This window comes from Salvelinus sp. IW2-2015, linkage group LG19, assembly GCF_002910315.2.
Source record: "Salvelinus sp. IW2-2015 linkage group LG19, ASM291031v2, whole genome shotgun sequence".
NCBI lineage: Eukaryota > Metazoa > Chordata > Actinopteri > Salmoniformes > Salmonidae > Salvelinus > Salvelinus sp. IW2-2015.
The window spans coordinates 2,855,865-2,880,349 of record NC_036859.1 but is presented as its reverse complement, the minus strand read 5'-3'; the positions used below and the strand labels follow the sequence as shown (position 1 = coordinate 2,880,349).

General features: G+C 44.7%; 1 protein-coding gene and 1 pseudogene across 1 annotated transcript in view; one reads left to right on the top strand and one right to left on the bottom strand.

Annotated features, from left to right (window-relative positions):
• Positions 1–2,487, bottom strand: part of ece2a (endothelin converting enzyme 2a) — a 156,950-nt gene extending 154,463 nt beyond the window's left edge. The window contains 2 exon segments of the mRNA XM_070448759.1: positions 2,341–2,403; positions 2,406–2,487. Coding sequence (XP_070304860.1) covers positions 2,341–2,403; positions 2,406–2,487 — 145 coding nt within the window.
• Positions 2,488–22,582: 20,095 nt separating this feature from the next.
• Positions 22,583–24,485, top strand: part of LOC139029366 (acyl-coenzyme A synthetase ACSM3, mitochondrial-like) — a 12,289-nt pseudogene continuing 10,386 nt past the window's right edge.

Below are 24,485 nucleotides of genomic sequence, written 5' to 3'. Positions count from 1 at the left end.
AATGAATCCTGATAATGGCATGATTAAGAAAAAATATGAATGAATCATGAATAATGATGAGTGAGAGTTACAGTGGCTACAACAAAACTTGCTAACTTCTCACCATTACTAATAACAGGGGTGGTTGGCATTTTATTTTTTTTGGGGGGGGGGGTATGATCTTTTTGCCTCTGTAACCTTCTAACTGATCATTATTCAAGATGTATTCATGATTATCCTTGATCATGGTAGCACCCACATGAAGTGCTCAGAAACATAGTCTATTCTTACTCACAATAAAAGTGACTCCAAAATGGGCACAAGTCATTATTCCACCATTCGGTTATTGTTGTGCAAAACATGACCATAAACAGGACGAAAACAATCTACAAATGCATCCAACAAGTTTGTAGAGCCACAAGCTTGGTGGAGTCATTGCATGCAAAGGAATATTGAATCAAATACTACCTGTTTTACTGCTCTTAATACATAGACTCCAGCCACCCTAGTCATAGACCGTTCTCTCTGCTACCGCATGGCAAGCGGTACCTGAGCACCAAGTCTAGGTCCAAGAGGCTTCTAAACAGCTTCTACCCCCAAGCCATAAGACTCCTGAACAGCTAATCAAATGGCTACCCAGACTATTTGCATAGCCTACGCTGCTGCTACTCTCTGTTATAATCTATTTATAGCCACTTTAATAACCCTACCTACATGTACATAATTACTTCAATTACCTCGACACCGGTGCCCCCGCACATTGACACACTGACTCTGTACCGGTATCCCCTGTATATAGCCGACGCTATTGTTATTTACTGCTGCTCTTTAATTATTTGTTATTCTTATCACTTACTTTTTTAGGGATTTTCTTAAAACTGCATTGTTGGCTAAGAGCTTGTAAGTAAGCATTTCACTGTAAGGTGTTGTATTCGGCGCATGTGACAAATAACATTTTATTTTATTTTATTTCTACATACATGTACATCATTTTATATAAATTGATCAAGCTATAGGTTTGCATCCTTTTTCTGACAAAGAAATTGAATGTTGGATCAATTTTCTCAATAAATAACTTGTTTTTGTCTTAATTGTTCAATCAGGTTCACTTGATCTATTATAAGGACTTAGATGAAAATCTGATCGCATTTTAGGTCCAATTTATGCAGGAATACAGAAATTCCTAAAGGGTTCACAAACGTTTTCTCGGCACTGTAGTCAACACCATACCACTGTATGAGCAGAGAGGCGATTTGATATCAGATCTAAGTGAACTTGTTTGATCTGAGGGAAATTTCTCTCCCAGTGTTGCGTGAKAGACGACAGTTTTCCATGGAGGASTGCGTGCCAGGTGCCTAGCTSTTGACGACACTGGTCTTACCCTACCCTAGTCCCTTGACGACACTGGTCTTACCCTATCATAGTCCCTTGACGACACTGGTCTTACCCCCATCATAGTCCAGAAAGCCCCTGTCGTTTCCTGATGCTCATTTTCAACAGCACACCCTCCCAACCAAAAGTGCTGCTGCGCATACAAGGTACCTACAGTAGCGCAGTGACAACAGACCACTGAAGCAACAGTGCCCCCTAGGCCCAATGCATGGTCACTGTAACTACAGTGCAACACTTGAAGCCAGAGAAAAACAAATATCAGCAAGGTTGACATTGGAATCCTCTGCACWGGGATAGTATTATTCAGGGCTCTATAAAACAGTTTTCTGAGGGATATTCCATCAAAATAATGCAACCATGTTGAACACCTTTGTCAGCATAAACGTTCTGTAATATTCCACAAGGAAATGTTTTCACTACTGGGATAGATAGCCAAATGGGCTTGGGTCGGGTGTCTGTAGGAAAGCAAAGAATAATATTATTTTATTTTAAAAAATCAATCCATGATGTTAACACTTGCATTCAAATAATAGGCAGCGTAGGCTACCACAGCTATCAGTCTGATCCCGGTATCTGTGAAAGATGTGTGCTGAACGGAAAATGTTTGTAGCTCAAATTGATGCATAGCACTAAAAAGCTACAATACCTGCTCATACATCTCCACAAATTACTTTCAWCCACTTGTGTAGAACTCCCTAATCAGGCACAGAAGAACTTGCAGGGTTGGGATAATTATATCATGAGCAACCTGAACATGGACACTTTCAAAAGTTGTCTTACAGCGACATCTTGTGCTCTGTCATGTTAGCTATAAAGCCAAAACTCAAACWGTCCCTATCCACTCTTTTCATCAACATTACCAAACAATGACAACAAATATTCAATTTGTGCAATATGTCTAAGGCCCGATATTTCTTCAGAAATTATGTCAAGTAGCTACAGCTGAGCAAGTAAGGACAAAACACATACCAAGCACAAGGATGGCATTCTCATACTTGACGTGTTGCTCCAGCAGATTCTGGACCTTGGAGACTGAAACAAAAGCTCTGTCTTGTATCTCTCATCCCAGTAGTCCACGTCTTTATGCCAGGAGTTATGGTCGGGTGGATACTCCATTACAACYCTGTCACTCACTACAAGGGAAGATATACGCAATGTATAGTAATTAAAACATCTTTCCTGTATAAAAAGGAACATGACATGTACTGCCAGTCACTGGTATGTTGTGTCTGTGAGTGACATTGCTGAGTTGATGACAGATAGGCTAGTGGCAAGGCCCCCACATTTTTGAGATACTCCTACTCGAGGTAGAGCAAAACACAACCATGTTTCTTCACATCATTAATGTCTCCCATTTATGCAATGTGTGTGCAATGGTTGTGTAAAATATTTTACTGCAAAAGTGGTTCAATTGATATATTTTGTCACACACCCCCTAAACTCAAAAAGCTAATGTAACCCAATAAGCTKATTTAACCCAATATTGCAAGCTCTGATATTGCTKAAATGTGGAKTACAAGWAGTTAGTTGTKTGTCTGGCGGACTAAACTCCACTCCATGGTGAAGGAAGTTTCGGAAGAAATTCACCAACAAAGTGGAGCCGAGACCAGGCTTTGTGGAATCTAGCTCAATAGTTTAAAAAAAMWATAATTATGAAACACCCACCTATGTTTGTCCTCTGGAGTTGTGTGCCTTTCTTTGTTTGCTGYAATGAATACTTTTTCAATAAAAGTTAATACATTTCAGACATCGGAAGGATTTGTTTCATGATTTTGTTACTTTAGCCCATACTCATGTATGGAAGTCAGTAACCACCAAATAAAATAAAATGTCATTTGTCACATGCTTCGAAAAACAACAGGTGTAGACTAACAGTGAAATGCTTCCTTACGGGCCCTTCCCAACAATACTGAGAGGAAAAAATAGAAATAATAACACATTGAGTTTAACTAGGCAAGTCAGTTAAGAACCAAATTCTTATTTACAATGACAACCTACACCGGCCAAACTCAGACGATGCTGTGCCAGTTGTGCGCCGCCCTATAGGACTCCCAATCACGGTCAGTTGTGATCCAGCCTGGATTTGAACCAGGGTGTCTGTAGTGATGCCTCTAATACTGATATGCAGCGCCATAGACCGCTGCGCCACTGTGTATATAACTTTGCTATATACACAGGGTACCAGTACCGAGTCGATGTACAGGGGTACAAGGTCATTGAGGTAGAATATATAGGTAGGAATAAAGTGAATGGGCAATAGGATAGATGAACAGTAGCAGAAGCGTATGTGATGAGTCAAAAGAGTTTAGTGCAAAAAGTGTCAATGCAGACAGTCCGGGTAGCTATTGGTTAACTATCTATCTACAGTTGAAGTCGGAAGTTTACATACACCTTAGCCAAATACATTTAAACTCAGTTTTTCACAATTCCTGACATTGAATCCTAATAAAAAATTCCCTGTTTTAGGTCAGTTAGGATCACCACTTTATTTTAAGAACGTGAAATGTTAGAAATAAAAGTAGATGAGATGATTTATTTCAGCTTTTATTATTTCATCACATTCCCAGTGGGTCAGAAGTTTACATACACTCAATTAGTATTTGGTAGCATTGCCTTTAAATTGGTAAACTTAGGTCAAACGTTTCGGGTAGCCTTCCACAAGCTTCCCACAATAAGTTTGGTGAATTTTGGCCATCCCCTGACAGAGCTGGTGTAACTGAGTCAGGTTTGTGAGCCTCCTTGCTCGCTTTTTCAGTTCTGCCTACAATTTTCTATGTAATAGAGGCAGGCTTTGTGATGCCACTCCAATACTTGCATTGTTGTCCTTAAGCCATTTTGCCACAACTTTGAAGTATGCTGGGTCATTCCATATTGGAAACCCATTTGCGACAAGCTTTAATCCTGACTGATGTCTTGAGATGTTGCTTCAATATATCCACATAATCCCTCCCTCATATGTCATCTATTTTGTGAAGTGCACCAGCCCTCCTGCAGCAAAAACCCCACAACATGATGCTGCACCCCTGTGCTTCACGGTTGGGATGGTGTTCTTTGGCTTGCAAGGCCAAACAGTTCTATTTTTGTTTCATCAGACCAAGAGGACATTTCTCCAAAAAGTACGATCTTTGCCCTATGTGCATTTCAAACCGTAGTCTTGCTTTTTTATGCGGTTTTGGAGCAGTGGCTTCTTCCTTGCTGAGCGGCCTTTCAGGTTATGTCGATATAGGACTCGTTTTACTGTGGATATAGAAACTTTTGTACCTTTCCTCCATCTTCACAAGGTGCTTTGCTGTTGTTCTTTGATTGATTTGCACGTTTTGCACAAATTACGTTCATCTCTAGGAGACAGAAACGTCACCTTCCTGAGCGGTATGACAGCTGCGTGGTCCCATGGTGTTTATACTTGCGTACTATTGTTTGTTAAGATTAACGTGGTACCTTCAGGCATTTGGAAATTGCTCCCAAGGATGAACCAGACTTGTGAAGGTCTACAATGTCTTTTCTGAGGTCTTGGCTGATCACTTTTGATTTTCCCATGATATCAAGCAAAGAGGCACTGAGTTTGAAGGTAGGCCTTGAAATACATTCACAGGTTCACCTCCAATGTCAATTAGCCTATCAGAAGCTTCTAAAGCCATGACATCATTTTCTGGAATTTTCCAAGCTGTTTAAATGCACAGTCAACTTCGTGTATGTAAACTTCTGACCCACTGCAATTGTGATACAGTGAATTATAAGTGAAATAATCTGTCTGTAAACAATTGTTGGAAAATTACTTGTCATGCACAAAGTAGATGTCCTAACCGACTTGCCAAAACTATAGTTTGTTCACAAGAAATTTGTGGAGTGGTTGAAAAACAAGTTTTAATGACTCCAACCTAAGTGTATGTAAACTTTCGACTTCAACTGTAACTATTTAGCAGTCTTACGACTTGGGTGTAGAATCTGTTCAGGGTCCTYTTGAGGGTCCAGATTTGGTGCATCGGTATCGATTGCAGAGATTTAATTTTGCAGAGAGAATAGTCTATGACTTGGGTGGCTGGAGTATTTGACCATTTTTAGGGCCTTCCTCTGACACTACCTGGTATAGAGATCCTGGATGTCAGGAAGCTCGGCCCCAGTGATGTACTTGGCCCTACGCATTACCCCCATAGCGCCTTGCAGTTGGATTCAAAGCAGTTGCCATACCAAGCGGTGATGCAGCCAATCAAGAAGCTCTCAATGGTGCAGCTGTATATTTTTTTGAGTACCTGAGGGCCCATGCCAAATCTTTTCAGGCTCCTGAGTGGGAAGCAGCATTGTTGTGCCTTCTTCACGYCTGTTTTGGTGTGTGTGTACCATGATGATTCTTTAGTGAGGTGGACAACAAGGAATGTGAAGCTCTCGACCCGCTGGGGACGTGCTCAGCCTTCCATTTCCTGTAGTCCACCATCAACTCCTGTTTCTTGCTGATGTTGAGTGAGAGGTAGTTGCCCTGGCACCACACTGCCAGGTCACTGACCTCCTGCCTATAGGCTCTCTCATTGTCGTCTGTGGTCAGGCCACCACCATAGTCAGCAAACTTAATGAAAGTGTTGGAGTTATGCTCAGCCAATCTTTCGTTGGGTGAACAGGGAGCACGGGAGGGGACTGAGCACTCACCCCTGAGGGGCCCCCGTGTTGAGAATCAGCGTGGCGGATTTGTTGTTGTCAATCCTCACCACCTGTGTGAGGCCTGTCAGGAAGTCCAGAATCCAGTTGCAGGGGGAGGTGTTCAGTCCCAACTATGGTGTTGAATGCTGAGCTGTAGTCAATGAACAACATTCTCACGTAGGTGTTCCTCTTGTCCAGGTGGGAGAGGGCAGTGTGGAGTGCAATAATGATTGCATCATATGGGGATCTGTTGGGGCGGATGATGCTTATGTGAGCCATGACAAGCCTTTCAAAGGATTCTATTGCTACAGATGTGAGTGCTACTGGGTGATAGTCATTTCGACAGATTACCTTGCCATTCTTGGCCACAGAGACTATGGTAGTCTGCTTGAAACATGTAGGTGTTACTGACTGGGTCAGGGAGAGAATGTCAGTGAAAATGTCAGTGAAGAAACTTGCCAGATATTCAGCGAACGCTCTGCGCACACGTCCTGGAAATACGTCTGGCTCCGCGGCCTTGTGAATGTTACCCTGTTAAAGGTCTTACTCACATCGGTTACGTTGAGCACAGGCGTCCGGAACGTGCTATGTGGCTCTGTCTGCATGCTATGTTTTGTTTGTCCTATGTTGCGCTGCGTGTACTGTCACGGCCGTCGTCTAGGTGGAAATGACCGGACCAAGGTGCAGCGTGGTAAGCGTACATTTTCTTTCATTTAGAATGTCGCCAACAAAACAAGAGACAAAGAAACGACCGTGAAGCTTACGAGGGCTATAGTGCCACTAACAGAGTCAACTACCCACAAACACCAAAGGAAAAAAGGTTGCCTAAGTATGATTCCCAATCAGAGACAACGATAGACAGCTGTCCCTGATTGAGAACCATACCCGACCAAAACATAGAAATACAAAACATAGAAATAAAGAAACTAGAATTCCCAACCTAGTCACACCCTGGCCTAACCAAAATAGAAAATAAAAGCCTCTCTATGGCCAGAGCGTGACAGTACCCCCCCACCCAAAGGTGTGGACTCCGGCCGCAAAACCTGACTCTATAGGGGAGGGTCCGGGTGGGCATCTATTCACGGCGGCGGCTCCGGTGCGGGACGTAGACCCCGCTCCACCTCTGGCTCCCCCCACTTTGGTGGCGCCTCTGGTGCGGGGACCCTCGTCGCCAACCCCGGACTGGGGACCCTCGCTGCAGGCCCCGGACTGGGGACCCTCGTTGCAGGCCCCGGACTGGGAACCCTCGCTGCAGGCCCCGGACTGGGAACCCTCGCTGCATGCCCCGGACTGGGGACCGTCGCTGGAGGCTCCGGACTGGAGGCCGTCGTTGGAGGCTCCGGACTGGGGACCGTCGCTGGAGGCTCCGGACTGGGAACTGTCGCTGGATGCCCCGGACTGGGGACCGTCGCTGGATGCCCACTTTAGCCCGGCACGTACAGAGCGCAGGCATAGGACGAACCGGGCTGTCACAGGGCACCGGAGACACAGTGCGCAGAGCCGGCACAGGACACACCGGGCTGTGGAGACGCACTGGAGGTCTGGAGCGTAGAGCTGGCACAAGACGTGCAGGGCTGGGGAGACGCACAGGAGGCCTGGTGCGTGGGGCTGGCACAGTCTTCATCAGACGGCTAGCACGCACCTCAGGACGAGTATGYAGAGCTGACTCAGGTGACATTAACCAGAGGACACGCTCCGTAGGGCGAATGTCGTGCCTCATGCACCAACACAGCAGCTCTCTCCTAACTCTCTCCTCCAATCTCCCCATCAACTCCTTAACTGTCTCTGCTTCACTCCCCTCCAAGTTCACCTTCCTCTCCCCGACTGGCTCTGGTTCCAACCTCGGCTCCGCCGACCGTCCCGTGTGCCCCTCCTGGCCACGCTGCTTGGTCCTTTGGTGGTGGGTAGTTCTGTCACGGCCGTCGTCTAGGTGGAAATGACCAGACCAAGGTGCAGCGTGGTGAGTGTACATTTTATTTTATTTAGAATGTCGCCAACAAAACAAGAAACAAAGAAACGACCGTGAAGCTTACGAGGGCTATAGTGCCACTAACAGTCAACTACCCACAACGATAGACAGCTGTCCCTGATTGAGAACCATACCCGGCCAAAACATAGAAATACAAAACATAGAAATATAGAAACTAGAATACCCACCCTAGTCACACCCTGGCCTAACCAAAACAGAGAATAAAAGCCTATCTATGGCCAGGGCGTGACATGTACTCACTGCTCATTGATTGTCTGTATTGTTATTGTTTATAATAACCTGCCCAGGGACTGCAGTTGAAAATGAACAGGCTGGCTAAAACCGGCACTTTTACTGAAACGTTGATTAATGTGCACTGTCCCTGTAAAAATAAAAATAAACTCAACTCAACTCAACAGCTGGTGCTCTCATGCATGCTCTCAAGCATGGTTAAGTGTTGCTTGCCTCGAAGCGAGCATAGAAGGAATTTAGCTTGTCTGGTAGGCACACGTCACTGGGCAGCTCGCGGCTTGGTTTCCCTTTGAAATCCATGATAGTTTGCAAACCCTTTCACACCCGACAAGAGTCAGAGCCGGCATAGTAGAATTCGATCTTAGTCCTGTATTGATGTTTTGACGGTTCAGTGAGAATGTTGCCTGTAATCCATGGCTTCTGGTTGGGATATGTATGTACGGTCCTGTGGGGATGACGTCGTCGATGCAACTATTAACGAATCCAGAGACGGATGTGGTAAACTCCTCAATGTTATCGGATTAATCCCTAAACAAATTCCAGACTGTGCTGGCGTCCTGTAGCTTAGCATCCACTTCATCGGACCACTTCCGTATTGAGCGAGTCACTGGCACTTGCTATTTGAGTTTTTGCTTGTAAGCAAGAATCAGGAAGATAAAGTTATGGTCTGATTTTCCAAATGTAGGGCGAGGGAGAGCTTTGTATGCGTTTCTGAGTGTGGAGTACAGATTTCAGTATCCCTGCATTAAAATAACCATCCACTAGGAGCGCCCCCTCTGGATGTGCATTTTTTTGTTTGCTTATGGCCCTATACAGCTTGGTGAGTGCGGTCTTAGTGCCAGTATCGGTTTGTGGTGATAAATAGACAGCTATGAAAAATAGTCAATTGTATGGTTTGCAGCTTATCATGAGGTATTCGCCAATAGAACAGAGGGTAGAGCCGTCGTAGTCTAGTCAGGGAGCTCACTTGTTTGCCTCTCTTGCTCCATTTTGTCCTCTTTCGAGTCCTGGGAATTAGGGCCCGGTCTGGAATAGGAAGTACGTCCACAGCGGCCGACTATTTGAAGTATAAATCTTCATCCGAATCCAGGTTAGGGATCACTGTTCTGATGATCAGAAGCTGTTTTTGGTCATAGGAAATGATGTTGGAAATATTATGTACAAAAAAAGTTACGATCAGCGTAAAAAAAATAACTAAATAGCAGAATTGTTCAGGAGCCCATAAGACGCCAGCTATCAACTGCAGCGCCATCTTCACAATCAATGCATACAGCAGGCCTCCAGAAAACCAGAGGGAGCAGTGGGATGTTTGCTCTGAGACGAACATTTCCAAGTGCCGTTCCGAACCGCTGCCATATCATCGGCACTACTTGTGGGTGAAGTCTCCATTCTCCCGGGGCAGTTTCTCTTATGACAAGAAATCCGCCACCTCGTTCACCTAGCCTGGGAGATGGACAGCTCATAGGGCGGCCATGTCAGGAGTTGTTGGGCCACCTGTAGGGACCGTACAGACCTCATTCCCCTTTGATGGTTGATGTGGAACACTGTCGATGTATTGTCTGATCGTATCAGGACATGTTTATGTTTGAGAACAGGTAGAAAGTGTTTCAGGGCTAGGTAAACTGCCAAGCGGGGGCACCACTCTCCACGTACAATGCTGTGTTGCTACACTGCTCCCCGGCCTGTTAGTGAAGCATCGGTCATCACTACTTCCCGCCTTGACAGAATTGATCCGAAAGGGATACCTGTAGTCAGGTAGATTCTCTTTCTCCACAGCTGCAGAGTAGAGTAGCATGCCCTTGTCACTCAGATTTTGGTGTTTCTGTCCCTCTTGGGTTCCAAGCAGCAGTCCTGTGTGGCTCAGGTAGCTAGAGCATGGTGCTTGCAATGCCAGGATTGTGCGTTTGATTCCTACGAGGGACCAGTAGGAGAAAAAAATGTAGGCACTCACAACTGTAAGTGGCTTTGGATAAGAGCATCTGCCAAAATGTAACAAATGCAAGCAGGCCTAACTGTATCACTGCGAAGGCCACCACAAGCATGCCCATCAGTTGTGGGAACGTTTGTACTTTCACCAACGTGTTCAACTGGAATTGTTGCAGAAGAATGCTGCCCACACCTTTATGGTGTGGGAGTTCAGAGTCATGCCAGTAAAAGTGACCTTTTGGCTTGGAGTGAAGTTGCTCTTTTAGTTGTTCATGGTAAGACCCAGTGCGCGAGAGGGGATGCAGATGAGCCAGTCGTTGAGGTAATTATTATTATTATTATATGAATGATTATTAAATAATTGTAAGCTCAGGGCTGCACTCATGCATCTTGTGAAAACACGAGGAGCCAGGGAGAGGCCAAAGGGTAATACCGCAAWCTGGTATGCCTGGCTTTGGAAGMCAAACTGCACAAAACGTCTGTGTTCCGGTAACACAAGAACGTGAAAATAAGCGTCCTTTAAGTCCAAATAATGTGAGTCATTCCCCTTCGGCTATGGTCTGGAAGACGTTGACCGTCCGTGAAAGTGGAGAACTTTCCCAATGCAGGCCACTGTGTCGTWGGCCCGTGACAGTAGGTCATCAGTGGCCCTGCACTGAGGTCTYGGGAAGCGGGCGTCATCCTTCAGGGCTTCATCTGGGGAAAGCATCAGCTCTGCTATGCATAGGCATATGGTCCAGCCCATGTTGTTTGCGCTGCACAAGGCAGAWAGCKTTCTACTATCCTTGCCTTGGTGGGCGAGAACATGTGGGACGGCCCAGCATCTCAGAAGCTCCATAAGAAAAGCCGGTGAAGGTGGCACACCGAACGGTGTAGGTGCCAGCATTCTTAAATAAAGAGTTAGTGACAGAGGCTGTGGCTTGAGAGCTCAAGCCTAGCTAAGACTGCACGCAGGACAGCGCGTAGTTAGTCAGAGCCTTGGAATGACTCTTCTGACCCATCCTTAGCGTTGAAGCCGAATGGGTCCACAACACTGGTTGCCACTTCCCTCACCATGTTGGGCGTGTCATCATACTGGTCATTAAAGTGCCAGTTGGATGCCCGAGTTAGATGCCCAAGAATCAGGTCATCATCACGACTATCTGAGTCGGCTAGGACATATGCCGCGCAGCGAGAGTCGAGTTCAGTCAGTGGTCCTGATGATACCTTTCCAGCTAGCTAGTTTGTGCTTGTGGCCAGAAACTTCAGAAGTCTCAACTTGTCTGACTTCAATGCCATAGTTGTACATTTCAGTGAAAATCACTAGCCTGRAATAAATGTGCTTTAGCTGTAACCCTGGCCTGATAGGGAATACACTATATAGCTAATTCCCTCTTCTTACTMCAGCAAGCGGGAGCGAAGGACACCGTGCCAGGTGTTGTTGTGTTGTCAGTTTGCAGCGTAAACGTTCTCCATRGAGCAGTAGACTGTATCACGTGACATTCAGATGGTTACTACCAATATTASAAGTTATTTCTCGTGTAGGCTGCTATTATACAAATAAAATCAAATGGGATGGAACAAATTTGCCACGTTAGCTACCGCCTGCAAAATGTGATAGCTTACAGATGCCCGGTGGGAAGCAACTGCTGCCCATTGGGATGCAACTCACATCGGCAAAGCACCTCGATACAACACCGTTGTACTGGTCATTCACACTGGCTTGTTACGTTAGCCAATTGCTGACATCCAGTTGGTTACCAGTACTACAAGTTATTTCTCCCTTGCTCATTAAAATAAACATTACTTTATATTACACGTTTTAACTAGCGCCATGATGATGTTCTTGCCAGCTAGCCAGCGCATTAAACAATTGGTAGCTGGGAAAAGCTCATCAGAACAACTGACTGAACCGAATCCATTCCACTCCACACTCGACCTTCAGCTGTGCTACATACGTCAGCAAGCATCCTGTTTTTATGTGTAAAACAACAAATAATTGTTTTTGTTTTTTTACATTGTGACAGATGTAACAGCACTTGAATTCCATCTAATTTGCCTAATATGCCTAATAGCCTAATATGTTGGACAACAAAATATATATTTAAATCAAATCAAATCAAATTTTATTTGTCACATACACATGGTTAGCAGATGTTAACGCGAGTGTAGCGAAATGCTTGCGCTTCTAGTTCCGACCATGCAGTGATATCTAACCAGTAATCTAACCTAACAATTTCACAACAACTACCTTATACACACAAGTGTAAAGGAATGAATAAGAATATGTACATAAAAATACATGAATGAGTGATGGCCGAACGGCATAGGCAAGATGCAGTAGATGGTGTAGAGTACAGAATATACATATGAGATGAGTAGTGTAGGGTATGTAAACATTATATAAAGTGGCAATGTTTAAAGAGGCTAGTGATACTGTCAAGAGAATTATGTTCTCGATGTTCATAAACCAATTCAATTAAACTACTCAGTCTGCTAGATCAGGATTTGTAAGATACTGATTGAAATGAAACAGACAGAGGCCCAGCTAAAATAGTCAATAAGGTTTATTCACGGGAACGTTCTAAAGTCAAGAATAAAAAAAACAATTCATTTTATACTGGCTTCTCACGCACACACCTTCACACAACCATACGCACACACATCCACACTAACATTAGCACACAATGTCCTGCTACGCACACACATTCACACTAACAGAAGGTATCCTACGCACATACTGTCTCACTACCCAGCCGACAGAGATTAGGGAGACCTTGAGACGTACTCCCCGTTCTCTCCCAAATCTCTAGTCAGGTCGGCGCCGAACTTTGCTCAGACATTCTGTATTTAAAATACCATAAAGACAAACATTAGCTATATTGTTTTACCCTAATTCTGACTAGAACTKCACATTAATTGATTATAATTAAAAAAAAAAATTATACATACAATTCCATACAATTATATGGTTTCAGGGTGGAATATTCTAATCATTCAATTAACAGATAAATCCCATTAACAGATACATTTATTACATCAAGATGGCAAGATGCAGTAGATGGTATAGAGTACAGTATATACATATGAGATGAGTAATGTAGAGTATGTAAACATTATATAAAGTGCCATTGTTTAAAGTGGCTAGTGATACATTTATTACATCCATTTTTCCATTATTAAAGTGGCTAGAGTTGAGTCAGTATGTTGGCAGCAGCCACTCAATGTTAGCGATGGCTGTTTAACAGTCTGATGGCCTTGAGATAGAAGCTGTTTTTCAGTGTCTCGGTCCCCGGCTTTGATGCACCTGTACTGAATCGCCTTCTGGATGTAGCGGGGTGAACAGGCAGTGGCTCGGGTGGTTGTTGTCCTTGATGATATTTTTGGCCTTCCTGTGACATTGGTGGTGTAGGTGTCCTGGAGGGCAGGTAGTTTGCCCCTGCTATGCGTTGTGCAGACCTCACTACCTCTGGAGAGCCTTACTTTTGTGGCGGAGCAGTTGCCGTACCAGGCGGTGATACAGCCTGACAGGATGCTCTCGATTGTGCATCTGTAAAAGTTTGTGAGTGTTTTTGGTGGACAACCCGAATTTCTTCAGCCTCCTGAGGTTCTTCTTCACCACGCTGTCTGTGTGGGTGGACCAATTACAGTTTGTCCGTGATGTGTACCCCGAGAAACTTAAAACTTTCCAATCTCTCCACTACTGTCACGTCGATGTGGATAGGGGGCTGCTCCCTCTGCTGTTTCCTGAAGTCCACYATCATCTCCTTTGTTTTGTTGACATTGAGTGTGAGGCTATTTTCCTGACAACACACTCTGAGGGCCCTCACCTCCTCCCTGTAGGCTGTCTCGTCGTTGTTGGTAATCAAGCCTACTACTGTAGTGTCGTCTGCAAACTTGAGGATTGAGTTGGAGGCGTGCATGGCCGTGCAGTCATGGGTGAACAGGGAGTACAGGAGAGGGCTGAGAACGCACCCTTGTAGGCTATATTAATAACCATTATTTTCTGTAGTGTCAGATTACTCTAATTGTGTTCTGAAACATATTATTTGCTGTCTTCTATATTGTAAATACACTACATGACCAAAAGTATGTGTACACCTGCTCGTCCAACATCTCATTCCAAAATCATGGGCATTAATAGGGAGTTGGTCCCCCCTTTGCTGCTTTAACAGCCTCCTATCTTCTGGGGAGGCTTTCCACTCGATGTTGGAACATTGCTGCAGGGATTTGCTTCCATTCAGCCACAAGAGAATTAGTGAAGTTGGGCACTGATGTTAGGCGATTAGGCCTGGCTCCCAGTCAGCGTTCCAATTCATCCCAAAGGTGTTCGATGGGGTTTAGGTCAGGGCTCTGTGCAGACCAGTCAAGCTCTTCCACAATGATCTCGACAAACCATTTCTGTATGGACCTCGCTTCGTGCACGGGGGCATTGTCATGCTAAAACAGGAAAGAACCTTCCCCACACTGTTAACACAAAGTTGGAAGCACCCAATCTAATAGAATGTCATTGTATGCTGTAGCGTTAAGAATTCCCTTCACTGGAACTAAGGGGCCTAGCCTGAACCATGAAAAACAGCCCCAGACCATTATTCCTCCTCTACCAAACTTTACAGTTGGCACTATGTATTCGGGTAGGTAGGATTCTCCTGGCATCCACCAAACCCGGATTCGTCCGTCAGACTGCCAGATGGTGAAGCATGACTCTTCACTCCAGAGAACACGTTTCCACTGCTCCAGAGTCCAATGGAGGCGAGCATTCCACCACACCATCCGACTCTTGGCATTGTGTATGGTGATCTTAGGCTTGTGGAAACCCATTTCATGAAGCTCCCGACGAACAGTTATTATGCTGACGTTGCTTCCAGAGGCAGTTTGGAAATCGGTAGTGAGTGTTGCAAACGAGGACAGATCATTTTTACGTGCTACGCGCTTCAGCACTCGGCGGTCCCATTCTGCAAGCTTGTGCGGCCTACCACTTCACGGCTGAGCCGTTGCTTCTAGACATTTCCACTTCACAATAACAGCACTTACAGTTGACCGGGGCAACTCTAGCAGGGCAGCAATTTGACACACTGACTTGTTGGAAAGTTGGCATCCTATGACAATGCCATGTTAAAAATCACTGAACTTTTCAGTGAAGCTATTCTACTGCCAATGCTTGTCTATGGAGATTTCATGGGATGTGTGACTCGATTTCATACACCTGTCAGCAACGGGTGTGGTGGAAATAGCCAAATCCACTAATTGGAAGTGATGTCCACATACTTTTGTGTAAGTAAACACATTTAGACATTTATTACATGTGCACTTGTAGCACCACAATGAAATCAAGGATGTGAAAGTGAGAGTGGCTAACCTTAAAAAGATTCTGGAAAAGGTAGAACAGAAGACCAATGTCTACCAAGCCAGTCTCACTGATCTGGAGCAATACACGAGAAGATGGAACCTGAGACTTTAAGCTAAACATCAATCGTGTTATTACAGATGACCAAAAATGAATTGCTAACTATTGTAGCACTATTTACAGGAAAATATATAGCTTTAAGTGCTCTCAGGAATCCAGGGAAACTTAATTCCGTTTTACCAAATTTCCACCAGCATGTTAAATGTGCAACCAGAGGGGAAAAAAACTCTAGACCAACTTTACTCTACACACAGAGACGAGTACAAAGATCTCCCTCTCCCTCCATTTGGTAAATCTGACTATAATTCTGTCCTCCTGATTCCTGCTTACAAGCACAAATTAAAGCAGGAAGCACCAGTGACTCGGTCAATAAAAAAGTGGTCAAATGAAGCAGATGTTAAGGTGCTAAGATGCTAAGGAAGCAGATGCTATCTACATAACTGTTTTGCTAGCACAGATTGGAATATGTTCCGGGATTCTTCCGATGGCATTGAGGAGTACACCACATCAGTTCATCAGTTACTGGCTTCATCAATAAGTGCATCGATGACATCGTCCCCACAGTGACTGTACGTTCATACCCCAACCAGAAGCCATGGATTACAGGCAACATCTGCACTGAGCTAAAGGGTAGAGCTGCCGCTTTCAAGGAGCAGGACTCTAACCCGGAAGAAATCCTGCTATGCCCTACGACGAACCATCAAACAGGCAAAGCATCAATACAGGACTAAGATCGAGTCGTACTACACCGGCTCCGATGCTCGTCGGATGTGGCAGGACTTGCAAACTATTGCAGACTACAAAAGGGATCACAGCCGCGAGCTGCCCAGTGACACGAGCCTACCAGACGAGCTAAATTACTTCTATGCTCGCTTTGAGGCAAGTAACACTGAAACATGCATGATAGCATCAGCTGTTCCGGACGACTGTGTGATCACGCTCTCTGCAGCCGATGTGAGTAAGACTTTTAAACAGGTCAACATTCACAAGGCCGCAGGGCCAGATGAATTACCAGGATGTGTACTCTGAGCATGCGCTGACCAACTTGCAAGTGCCTTCACTGACATTTTCAACCTCTCCCTGTCTGAGTCCATAATACCAAACTGGTTTCAAACAGACCACCATAGTCGATGTGGCCAAGAACACTAAGGTAACCTGCATAAATGACTACCGACCTGTAGCACTCACGTCTGTAGCTATGAAGTGCTTTGAAAGGCTGGTCATGACTCACATCAATACCATTATCCCAGAAACCCTAAAACCACTCCAATTTGCATACCTCCCTAACAGATCCACAGATGATGCCATCTCTATTGCACTCCACTGCCCTTTCCCACCTGGACAGAAGGAACACCTATGTATGTGAGAATACTATTCATTGACTACAGCTCAGCATTCAACACCATAATGCCCTCAAAGCTCATCACTAAGCTAAGGAACCTGGGACTAAACACCTCCCTCTGCAACTGGATCCTTGACTTCCTGATGGGCCGCCCCCAGGAAGTAAATTTAGGTAACAATGCTGATCCTCAACACTGGGGCCCCTAGGGGTGCATACTCAGTCCCCTCCTGTGCTCCCTGTTCACTCTTGACTGCATGGCCAGGCACAACTCCAACACCATCATTATGTTTGCCAATGGCACAACAGTGGTAGTTCTGATCATCGACAACAACGAGACAGCCTATAGGGAGAAGGTCAGAGACCTGGCCGTGTGGTGCCAGGACAACAACCTCTCCCTCAACGTGATCAAGACAAAGGAGATGATTGTGGACTACATGAAAAGGAGGACTGAGCACGCCCCCATTCTCATCGACGGGGCTGCAGTGGAGCAGGTTGAGAGCTTCAAGTTCCTTGGTGTCCACATCACNCCGAGGAACTTAAAACTTTCCACCCTCTCCACTACTGTCCCGTCGATGTGGATAGGGGGCTGGTCCCTCTGCTGTTTCCTGAAGTCCACGATCATCTCCTTTGTTTTGTTGACATTGAGTGTGAGGCTATTTTCCTGACAACACACTCTGAGGGCCCTCACCTCCTCCCTGTAGGCCGTTTTGTCGTTGTTGGTAATCAAGCCTACCACTGTAGTGTCGTCTGCAAACTTGAGGATTGAGTTGGAGGCGTGCATGGCCACACAGTCATCGGGGAACAGGGAGTACAGGAGAGGGCTGAGAACGCAGCCTTGTAGGCTATATTAATAACCATTATTTTCTGAGTGTCAGATTACTCTAATTGTGTTTTGAAACATATTAATTGCTGTCTTCTATATTGTAAATACACTACATGACCAAAAGTATGTGTACACCTGCTCGTCCAACATCTCATTCCAAAATCATGGGTATGTAAACCACATTTTTGTGGTAGTTGAAGAACTATGTAGAATAGGTTTGTATGTAGACCTACTGATAACTAGCTGTAATTACAGTATATCTAATAAACAACCTCTTAAGGCTAACCGTGATCACTGAATAGTACATTTCCTGAAGAAAATGTGGTGTGCATGCTAGCTTGTTTGAAATAATGCATGATTTTGAAATAAGTTATAGTAGTGGTAGTGTCTGCAGTAGTAATGGTGGTGGTTGGTTATAGTTGAAAAGTAGGTCATGAAAATATTGATTGATTGATTGATAGGATAGCCTGAAGATGTGAAAGTTGGTAAAGTGTCTCTTGCATGAATAGTACAAACTATTTTGGGGGGGTAATATATGCTAATTTATGCACATTTAAGTAGTTATAATTTTTTGTACAGACCAGAGCTAGTGCGAACCAAAGCTAGCTGGCTAAGCCCAGGACCAGAGCTGGACCAGAGCTAGTGCAGACCAAAGTAGTAGTTGTGGTCAGTATTTGTGGTCAATAGTTGTGGTCAGTAGTTGTGTGGTCAGTAGTTGTGTAGTTGCGTGGTTGTGTTCCAGGTTCTTTGGACCATACAGTATGGACCTGGTCAGTAGTTGTGTGGTCAGTACTTGTGTTGTCAGTAGTTGTGTGGTTGTGGTCAGTAGTTGTGGTCAGTAATTGTGCATTTGTGTGGTTGTGGTCCAGGTTCTTTGGCCTGGTCAGTAGTTGGTCAGTAGTAGTAGTTGTGGTCAGTAATTGTGTGGTCAGTAGTTTTGGTAAGTAGTTATGTGATCCGTAGTTGTGTGGTCGTGGTCATTGNTCTACTGCATCTTGCCTATGCCGTTCTGTACCATCACTCATTCATATATCTTTATGTACATATTCTTTATCCCTTTACACTTGTGTGTATAAGGTAGTAGTTGTAGAATTGTTAGGTTAGATTACTTGTTGGTTATTACTGCATTGTCGGAACTAGAAGCACAAGCATTTCGCTACACTCGCATTAACATCTGCTAACCATGTGTATGTGACAAATAAAATTTGATTTGATTTGGTTGGGCAACTGCAACGGCCTCCGACCACAAGGCACTACAGAAGGTTTTGCGAACGGCCCAGTACATCACTGGGCCAAGCTTCTAGCCAAGCTTCTTGCCATCCAGGACCTCTATACCAGGCAGTGTCGGAGGAAGGCCCTAAATATTGTCAAAGACTCTACCGATACGCCCTTTATATAGCCTCGCTATTGTTATTTTACTGCTTTAATCGTTTGTCATTTTAATTTCTTCTTCTTCTTTTTTTAGGTATTTTTCATTTCTTTTTTAACTGCACTGTTGGTTAGGGCTTGTAAGTAAGCATTTCACTGTAAGATCGACACATGTTGTATTCGGAGCATGTGACAAATACCATTTGATTTGATACCTTTTTTTGATGTTACAGAATCTGAACAGTGTGATGACCGCATCATTGCACATTTAAGTAGTTATAATTTTTAGTACAGACCAGAGCTAGTGCGAAGCAAAGCTAGCTGGCTAAGCACAGGACCAGAGCTGGACCAGAACTAGTGCAGACCAAAGTAGTAGTTGTGGTCAGTATTTGTGGTCAATAGTTGTGGTCAGTAGTTGTGTGGTCAGTAGTTGTGTAGTTGCGTAGTTGTGTGGTCAGTAGTTGTGTAGTTGCGTGGTTGTGTTCCAGGTTCTTTGGACCATACAGTATGGACCTGGTCAGTAGTTGTGTGGTCAGTACTTGTGTTGTCAGTAGTTGTGTGGTTGTGGTCAGTAGTTGTGGTTAGTAGTTGTGTGGTCAGTAATTGTGCATTTGTGTGGTTGTGGTTGTGGTCCAGGTTCCATGGGCCATACGTATGGACCTGGCCAGTAGTTGTGGTCAGTAATTGTGTGGTCAGTAGTTTTGGTAAGTAGTTATGTGGTCAGTAGTTGTGTGGTCGTGGTCATTGGCTGTGATCAGTAGCTGTGGTCAGTAGTGGTCAGTAGTTGTGGTCAGTAGTTTTGTGGTTGTGGTCAGTAGTTGTGTGGTTCAGTAATTTTGTAGTTGTGGTCAGTAGTTATGTCGTTGTGGTCAGTAGCTATTTGTGTTTAGTAGTGGTCAGTAGGTTTGTGGTTGTGGTCAGTAATTGTTGTTCCGTAGTTGTGGTTAGTAGTTGTGTGGTTATGGTCAGTAGTTGTGGTTAGTAGTTGTGGTCAGTAGTTTTGTGGTTGGGGTCACTAGCTGCGATCAGTAGTTTTGTGGTCAGTAGTGGTCAGTAGTTGTGGTCAGTAGGTTTGTGGTCAGATTATTAAAGTGGCTAGAGTGAGTCAGTATGGTTGGCAGCAGCCACTCAATGTTAGCGATGGCTTGTTAACAGTCTGATGGCCTTGAGATAGAAGCTGTTTTCAGTGTCTCGGTCCCCGCTGTTGATGCACCTGTAACTGACCTCGCTTCTGGATGATAGCGGGGTGAACAGGCAGTGGCTCGGTGGTTGTTGTCTTGATGATATTTTTGGCCTTCCTGTGACATTGGGTGGTGTAGGTGTCCTGGAGGGCAGGTAGTTTGCCCCTGGTGATGCGTTGTGCAGACCTCACTACCCTCTGGAGAGCCTTACGTTTGTGGGCGAGCAGTTGCCGTACCAGGCGGTGATACAGCCTGACAGGATGCCCTCGATTGTGCATCTGTAAAAGTTTGTAAGTGTTTTTGGTGACAAGCCCGAATTCTTTCAGCCTCCTGAGGTTCTTCTTCCACCGCTGTCTGTGTGAGTGGACCATTTCAGTTTGTCCGTGATGTGTACCCCGAGGAACTTAAAACAATTTCCACCTCTCACTACTGTCCCGTCATGTGGATAGGGGGCTGTCCTCTGCTGTTTCCTGAAGTCCACGATCATCTCCTTTGTTTTGTTGACATTGAGTGTGAGGCTATTTTCCTGACAACACACTCTGAGGCCTCACCTCCTCCCTGTAGGCCGTTTTGTCGTTGTTGGTAATCAAGCCTACCACTGTAGTGTCGTCTTGCAACTTGAGATTGATTGGAGGCGTGCATGGCCACACAGTCACGGGAACAGGGAGTACAGGAGAGGGCTGAAACGCAGCCTTGTAGGCTATATTAATAACCATTATTTTCTGAGTGTCAGATAACTCTAATTGTGTTTTGAAACATATTAATTGCTGTCTTCTATATTGTAAATACACTACATGACGAAAAGTATGTGTAACCTGCTCGTCCAACATCTCATTCCAAAATCATGGGTATGTAAACCACATTTTTGTGGTAGTTGAAGAACTATGTGAATAGGTTTGTATAGTAGACCTACTGATAACTAGCTGTAATTACAGTATATCTAATAAACAACCTCTTAAGGCTAACCGTGATCACTGAATAGTACATTTCCTGAAGAAAATGTGGTGTGCATGCTAGCTTGTTTGAAATATGCCATGATTTTGAAATAAGTTATAGTAGTGTAGTGTCTGCAGTAGTAATGGTGGTGGTTGGTTATAGTTGAAAAGTAGGTCATGAAAATATTGATTGATTGATTGATAGGATAGCTGAAGATGTGAAAGTTGGTAAGTGTCTCTTGCATGAATAGTACAAACTATTTGGGGGGGAATATATGCTAATTATGCACATTTAAGTAGTTATAATTTTTGTACAGACCAGAGCTAGTGCGAACAAAGCTAGCTGGCTAAGCCCAGGACCAGAGCTGGACCAGAGCTAGTGCAGACCAAAGTAGTAGTTGTGGTCAGTATTTGTGGTCAATAGTTGTTGGTCAGTAGTTGTGTGGTGGTCAGTAGTTGTGTAGTTGCGTGGTTGTGTTCCAGGTTCTTTGGACATACAGTATGGACCTGGTCAGTAGTTGTGTGGTCAGTACTTGTGTTGTCAGTAGTTGTGTGGTTGTGGTCAGTAGTTGTGGTCAGTAATTGTGCATTTGTGTGGTTGTGGTCCAGTTCTTTGGCCTGGTATAGTTGGTCAGTAGTAGTAGTTGTGGTCAGTAATGTGTGGTCAGTGTTTTGGTAAGTATTATGTGTCCGTAGTTGTGTGGTCGTGGTCATTGGCTGTGATCGTAGCTGTGGTCAGTAGTGGTCGAGTGTGGTCAGTAGTTTTGTGGTTGTGGTCAGTAGTTGTGTGGTTCAGTGTTGTTGTCAGTGTTTGTGGTTGTGGTCAGTAGTGTGTAGTTGTGTCAGTATTGTGTGTTGTGGTGGTACTATTTGTGTTAGTAGTGGTTAGTTAGGTTTGGTGGTTGTGGTCAGTAATTGTTGTTCCGTAGTTGTGGTCAGTAGTTGTGTGGTTGTGGTCAGTAGTTGTGGTCGGTGTGTGTGGGTTGTGGTCAGTAGTTTTGTTGTTGTGGTCATTAGCTGTGATCAGTAGTGTGGTCAGTAGTGGTCAGTAGTTTTGGTCAGTAGTTTTGTGGTCAGTCGTTGTGTGGTCAGTGGTTGTGTGTGGTTGGTGGTCAGTAGTTGTGCAGTTGTGGTCGTAGCTAGTTGTGGTTAGTAGTGATCAGTAGTTTGTGGTTGTGGTCAGTAGTTTGTTCAGTAGTTTGTGGTCAGTAGTTGTGTGGTTGTGGTCAAGTGGTTGTAGTCAGCAGTTTGTGGTCAGTAGTTGTGTGGTTGTGGTCAGTAGTTGTGGTCAGTAGTTGTTGTGGTTGTGGTCATGGTTGTAGTCAGCAGTTGTGGTCAGTGTCTAAACTACAGTGTGTGAATGGAAAGAAGCACGCTGAGAAGTGATTGGGTAAAATATGAAGCGAGTGAACAGAGACAGCTTCGCTCTATCCAATCAGGGCAGCAGGATCAACGTCAGCCCCGCCTTCTCTTCACAGACAGGCAACCTAGTCAGTTGAGTCATTTAGAGCACGAACACCATCCTGAGAAGAGAGAAGCTAGTGATCATTAAAAATATTTCAATGTATCGTCCAGGTCGTCCAGCTGGGGAACATTAGAATGTTCTCTGTATCGTCCATGGTCGTCAGCTGGGAACCATTAGAATGTTCCTGTATCGTTCGTCGTCACTGGGGAAATAGAATGTTCTCTGTATCGTTCCAGGTCGTCCAGCCTGGGGAAACATTAGAAATGTTCTCTGTATGTTCAGGTGGTCCACGCTGGGGAAACATTAGAATGTTCTCTGTATCGTTCCAGGTCCAAGGTGGGTAACACTAGAATGAGAGCTCCATATGACCTTGGCTAATTCACGTGACCTGGAACAATCGACATTTCATGTCCCAGCTGACCGCGCCTAAATACAGACAGTTTCTTATCTTTCTCTTGAATCACAAGCCTTGGAGAAACATCTGTTGCATGCACACAGTTGAATTTCCATGTTATCGTTCATAGCTCAATTACTTAGTCTCCTGGGGACCAAACCATTAGATAATGTGGCGTCACTGCTATGAACTTTCCAGGTCGTACCAGCACTGGGGAAACATTTAATAGAATATTGTTCCTCCTGTACTTCCCAGGTCTGCCAGCCTGAGGGGAAACCTATCGAGAGAAAAATGTTCTGTTATCGTCAGTTCAGTGGAAATTGACAGAGGCTTTATCGTTTCCAGTCGTCATGGGAAAGCATTATAGAAATGTTCTCTGTATCCGATTCCAAGTTCGGGTCCACCGCTGGGGAAACATCTCACGAAATGTTTCTCTGTATCCGTTCAGTCGTTCCAGCCTGGGAAAATTGAATGTCCGTACGTCAGGTACGGTCCACCGGGGAACGATACGAAACATTTCGGTTGTTCCCCAGTGGACGACCTCTGGGGCAACGATAAAGGAATGTTCTGATGCTCTCTCAGGCTGGCGTCCGCCTGGGAGAACATTTAACAATGGTTCTGCTAGTGTAATCTGTTCCAGATTGGATCCAAGCCTGGGGAAACATTAGAAATGTCTCTGTAGTCTTCTCCAGGTCGTCCAGGCTGGGGAAACATTAGAAATGTTCTCTGTATCGTTCCAGGTCGTCCAGCCTGGGGAAACATTAGAAATGTTCTCTGTATCGTTCCAGGTCGTCCAGCCTGGGAACACATTAGAAATGTTCTCTGTATCGTTCCATGTCGTCCGCTGGGAAACATCAAAAAATGTTCTGTATCGTTCCAGTCGTCCAGCCTGGGGAAACATTAGAAATGTTCTCTTGTATCGTTCCAGGTCGTCCAGCTGGGAAACATTAGAAATGTTCTCTGTATCGTCCAGGTCGTCCAGCCTGGGGAAACATTAGAAATGTTCCTCTGTATCGTTCCAGTCGTCCAGCCTGGGAAACATTAGAAATGTTCTCTGTATCGTTCCATGTCATGCAATAATGTAGTTATTTTTTTCAGATACGTCTCCATGTAATCGTATTCTTTCAAGACATTTTAGCGTTGCGCTAGCTGTTCGGTCTGAAATAGATTTACAAGTCATGGGAATTTGTCATGCTATGAAGACATTCTTCTCTGCAGGCACGTGTTGCTAGGCAACCACCCTGTAGTTGCTTTGGCAGGCCTGCTCGGTCCATGGCTAAAGCCAGTGTGAGAAACTTGCTACAAACTGCATACTGCACTCTGACCCACAAAACGTATTTGCTAGATTCATGTTAGTGTTGCTAGACAAAGCAAGGAAACTTCAAAATGTGATACATTTTATTGGAATTTTCAGCTCAGATTTGAAAAGCAGCAGAATGGA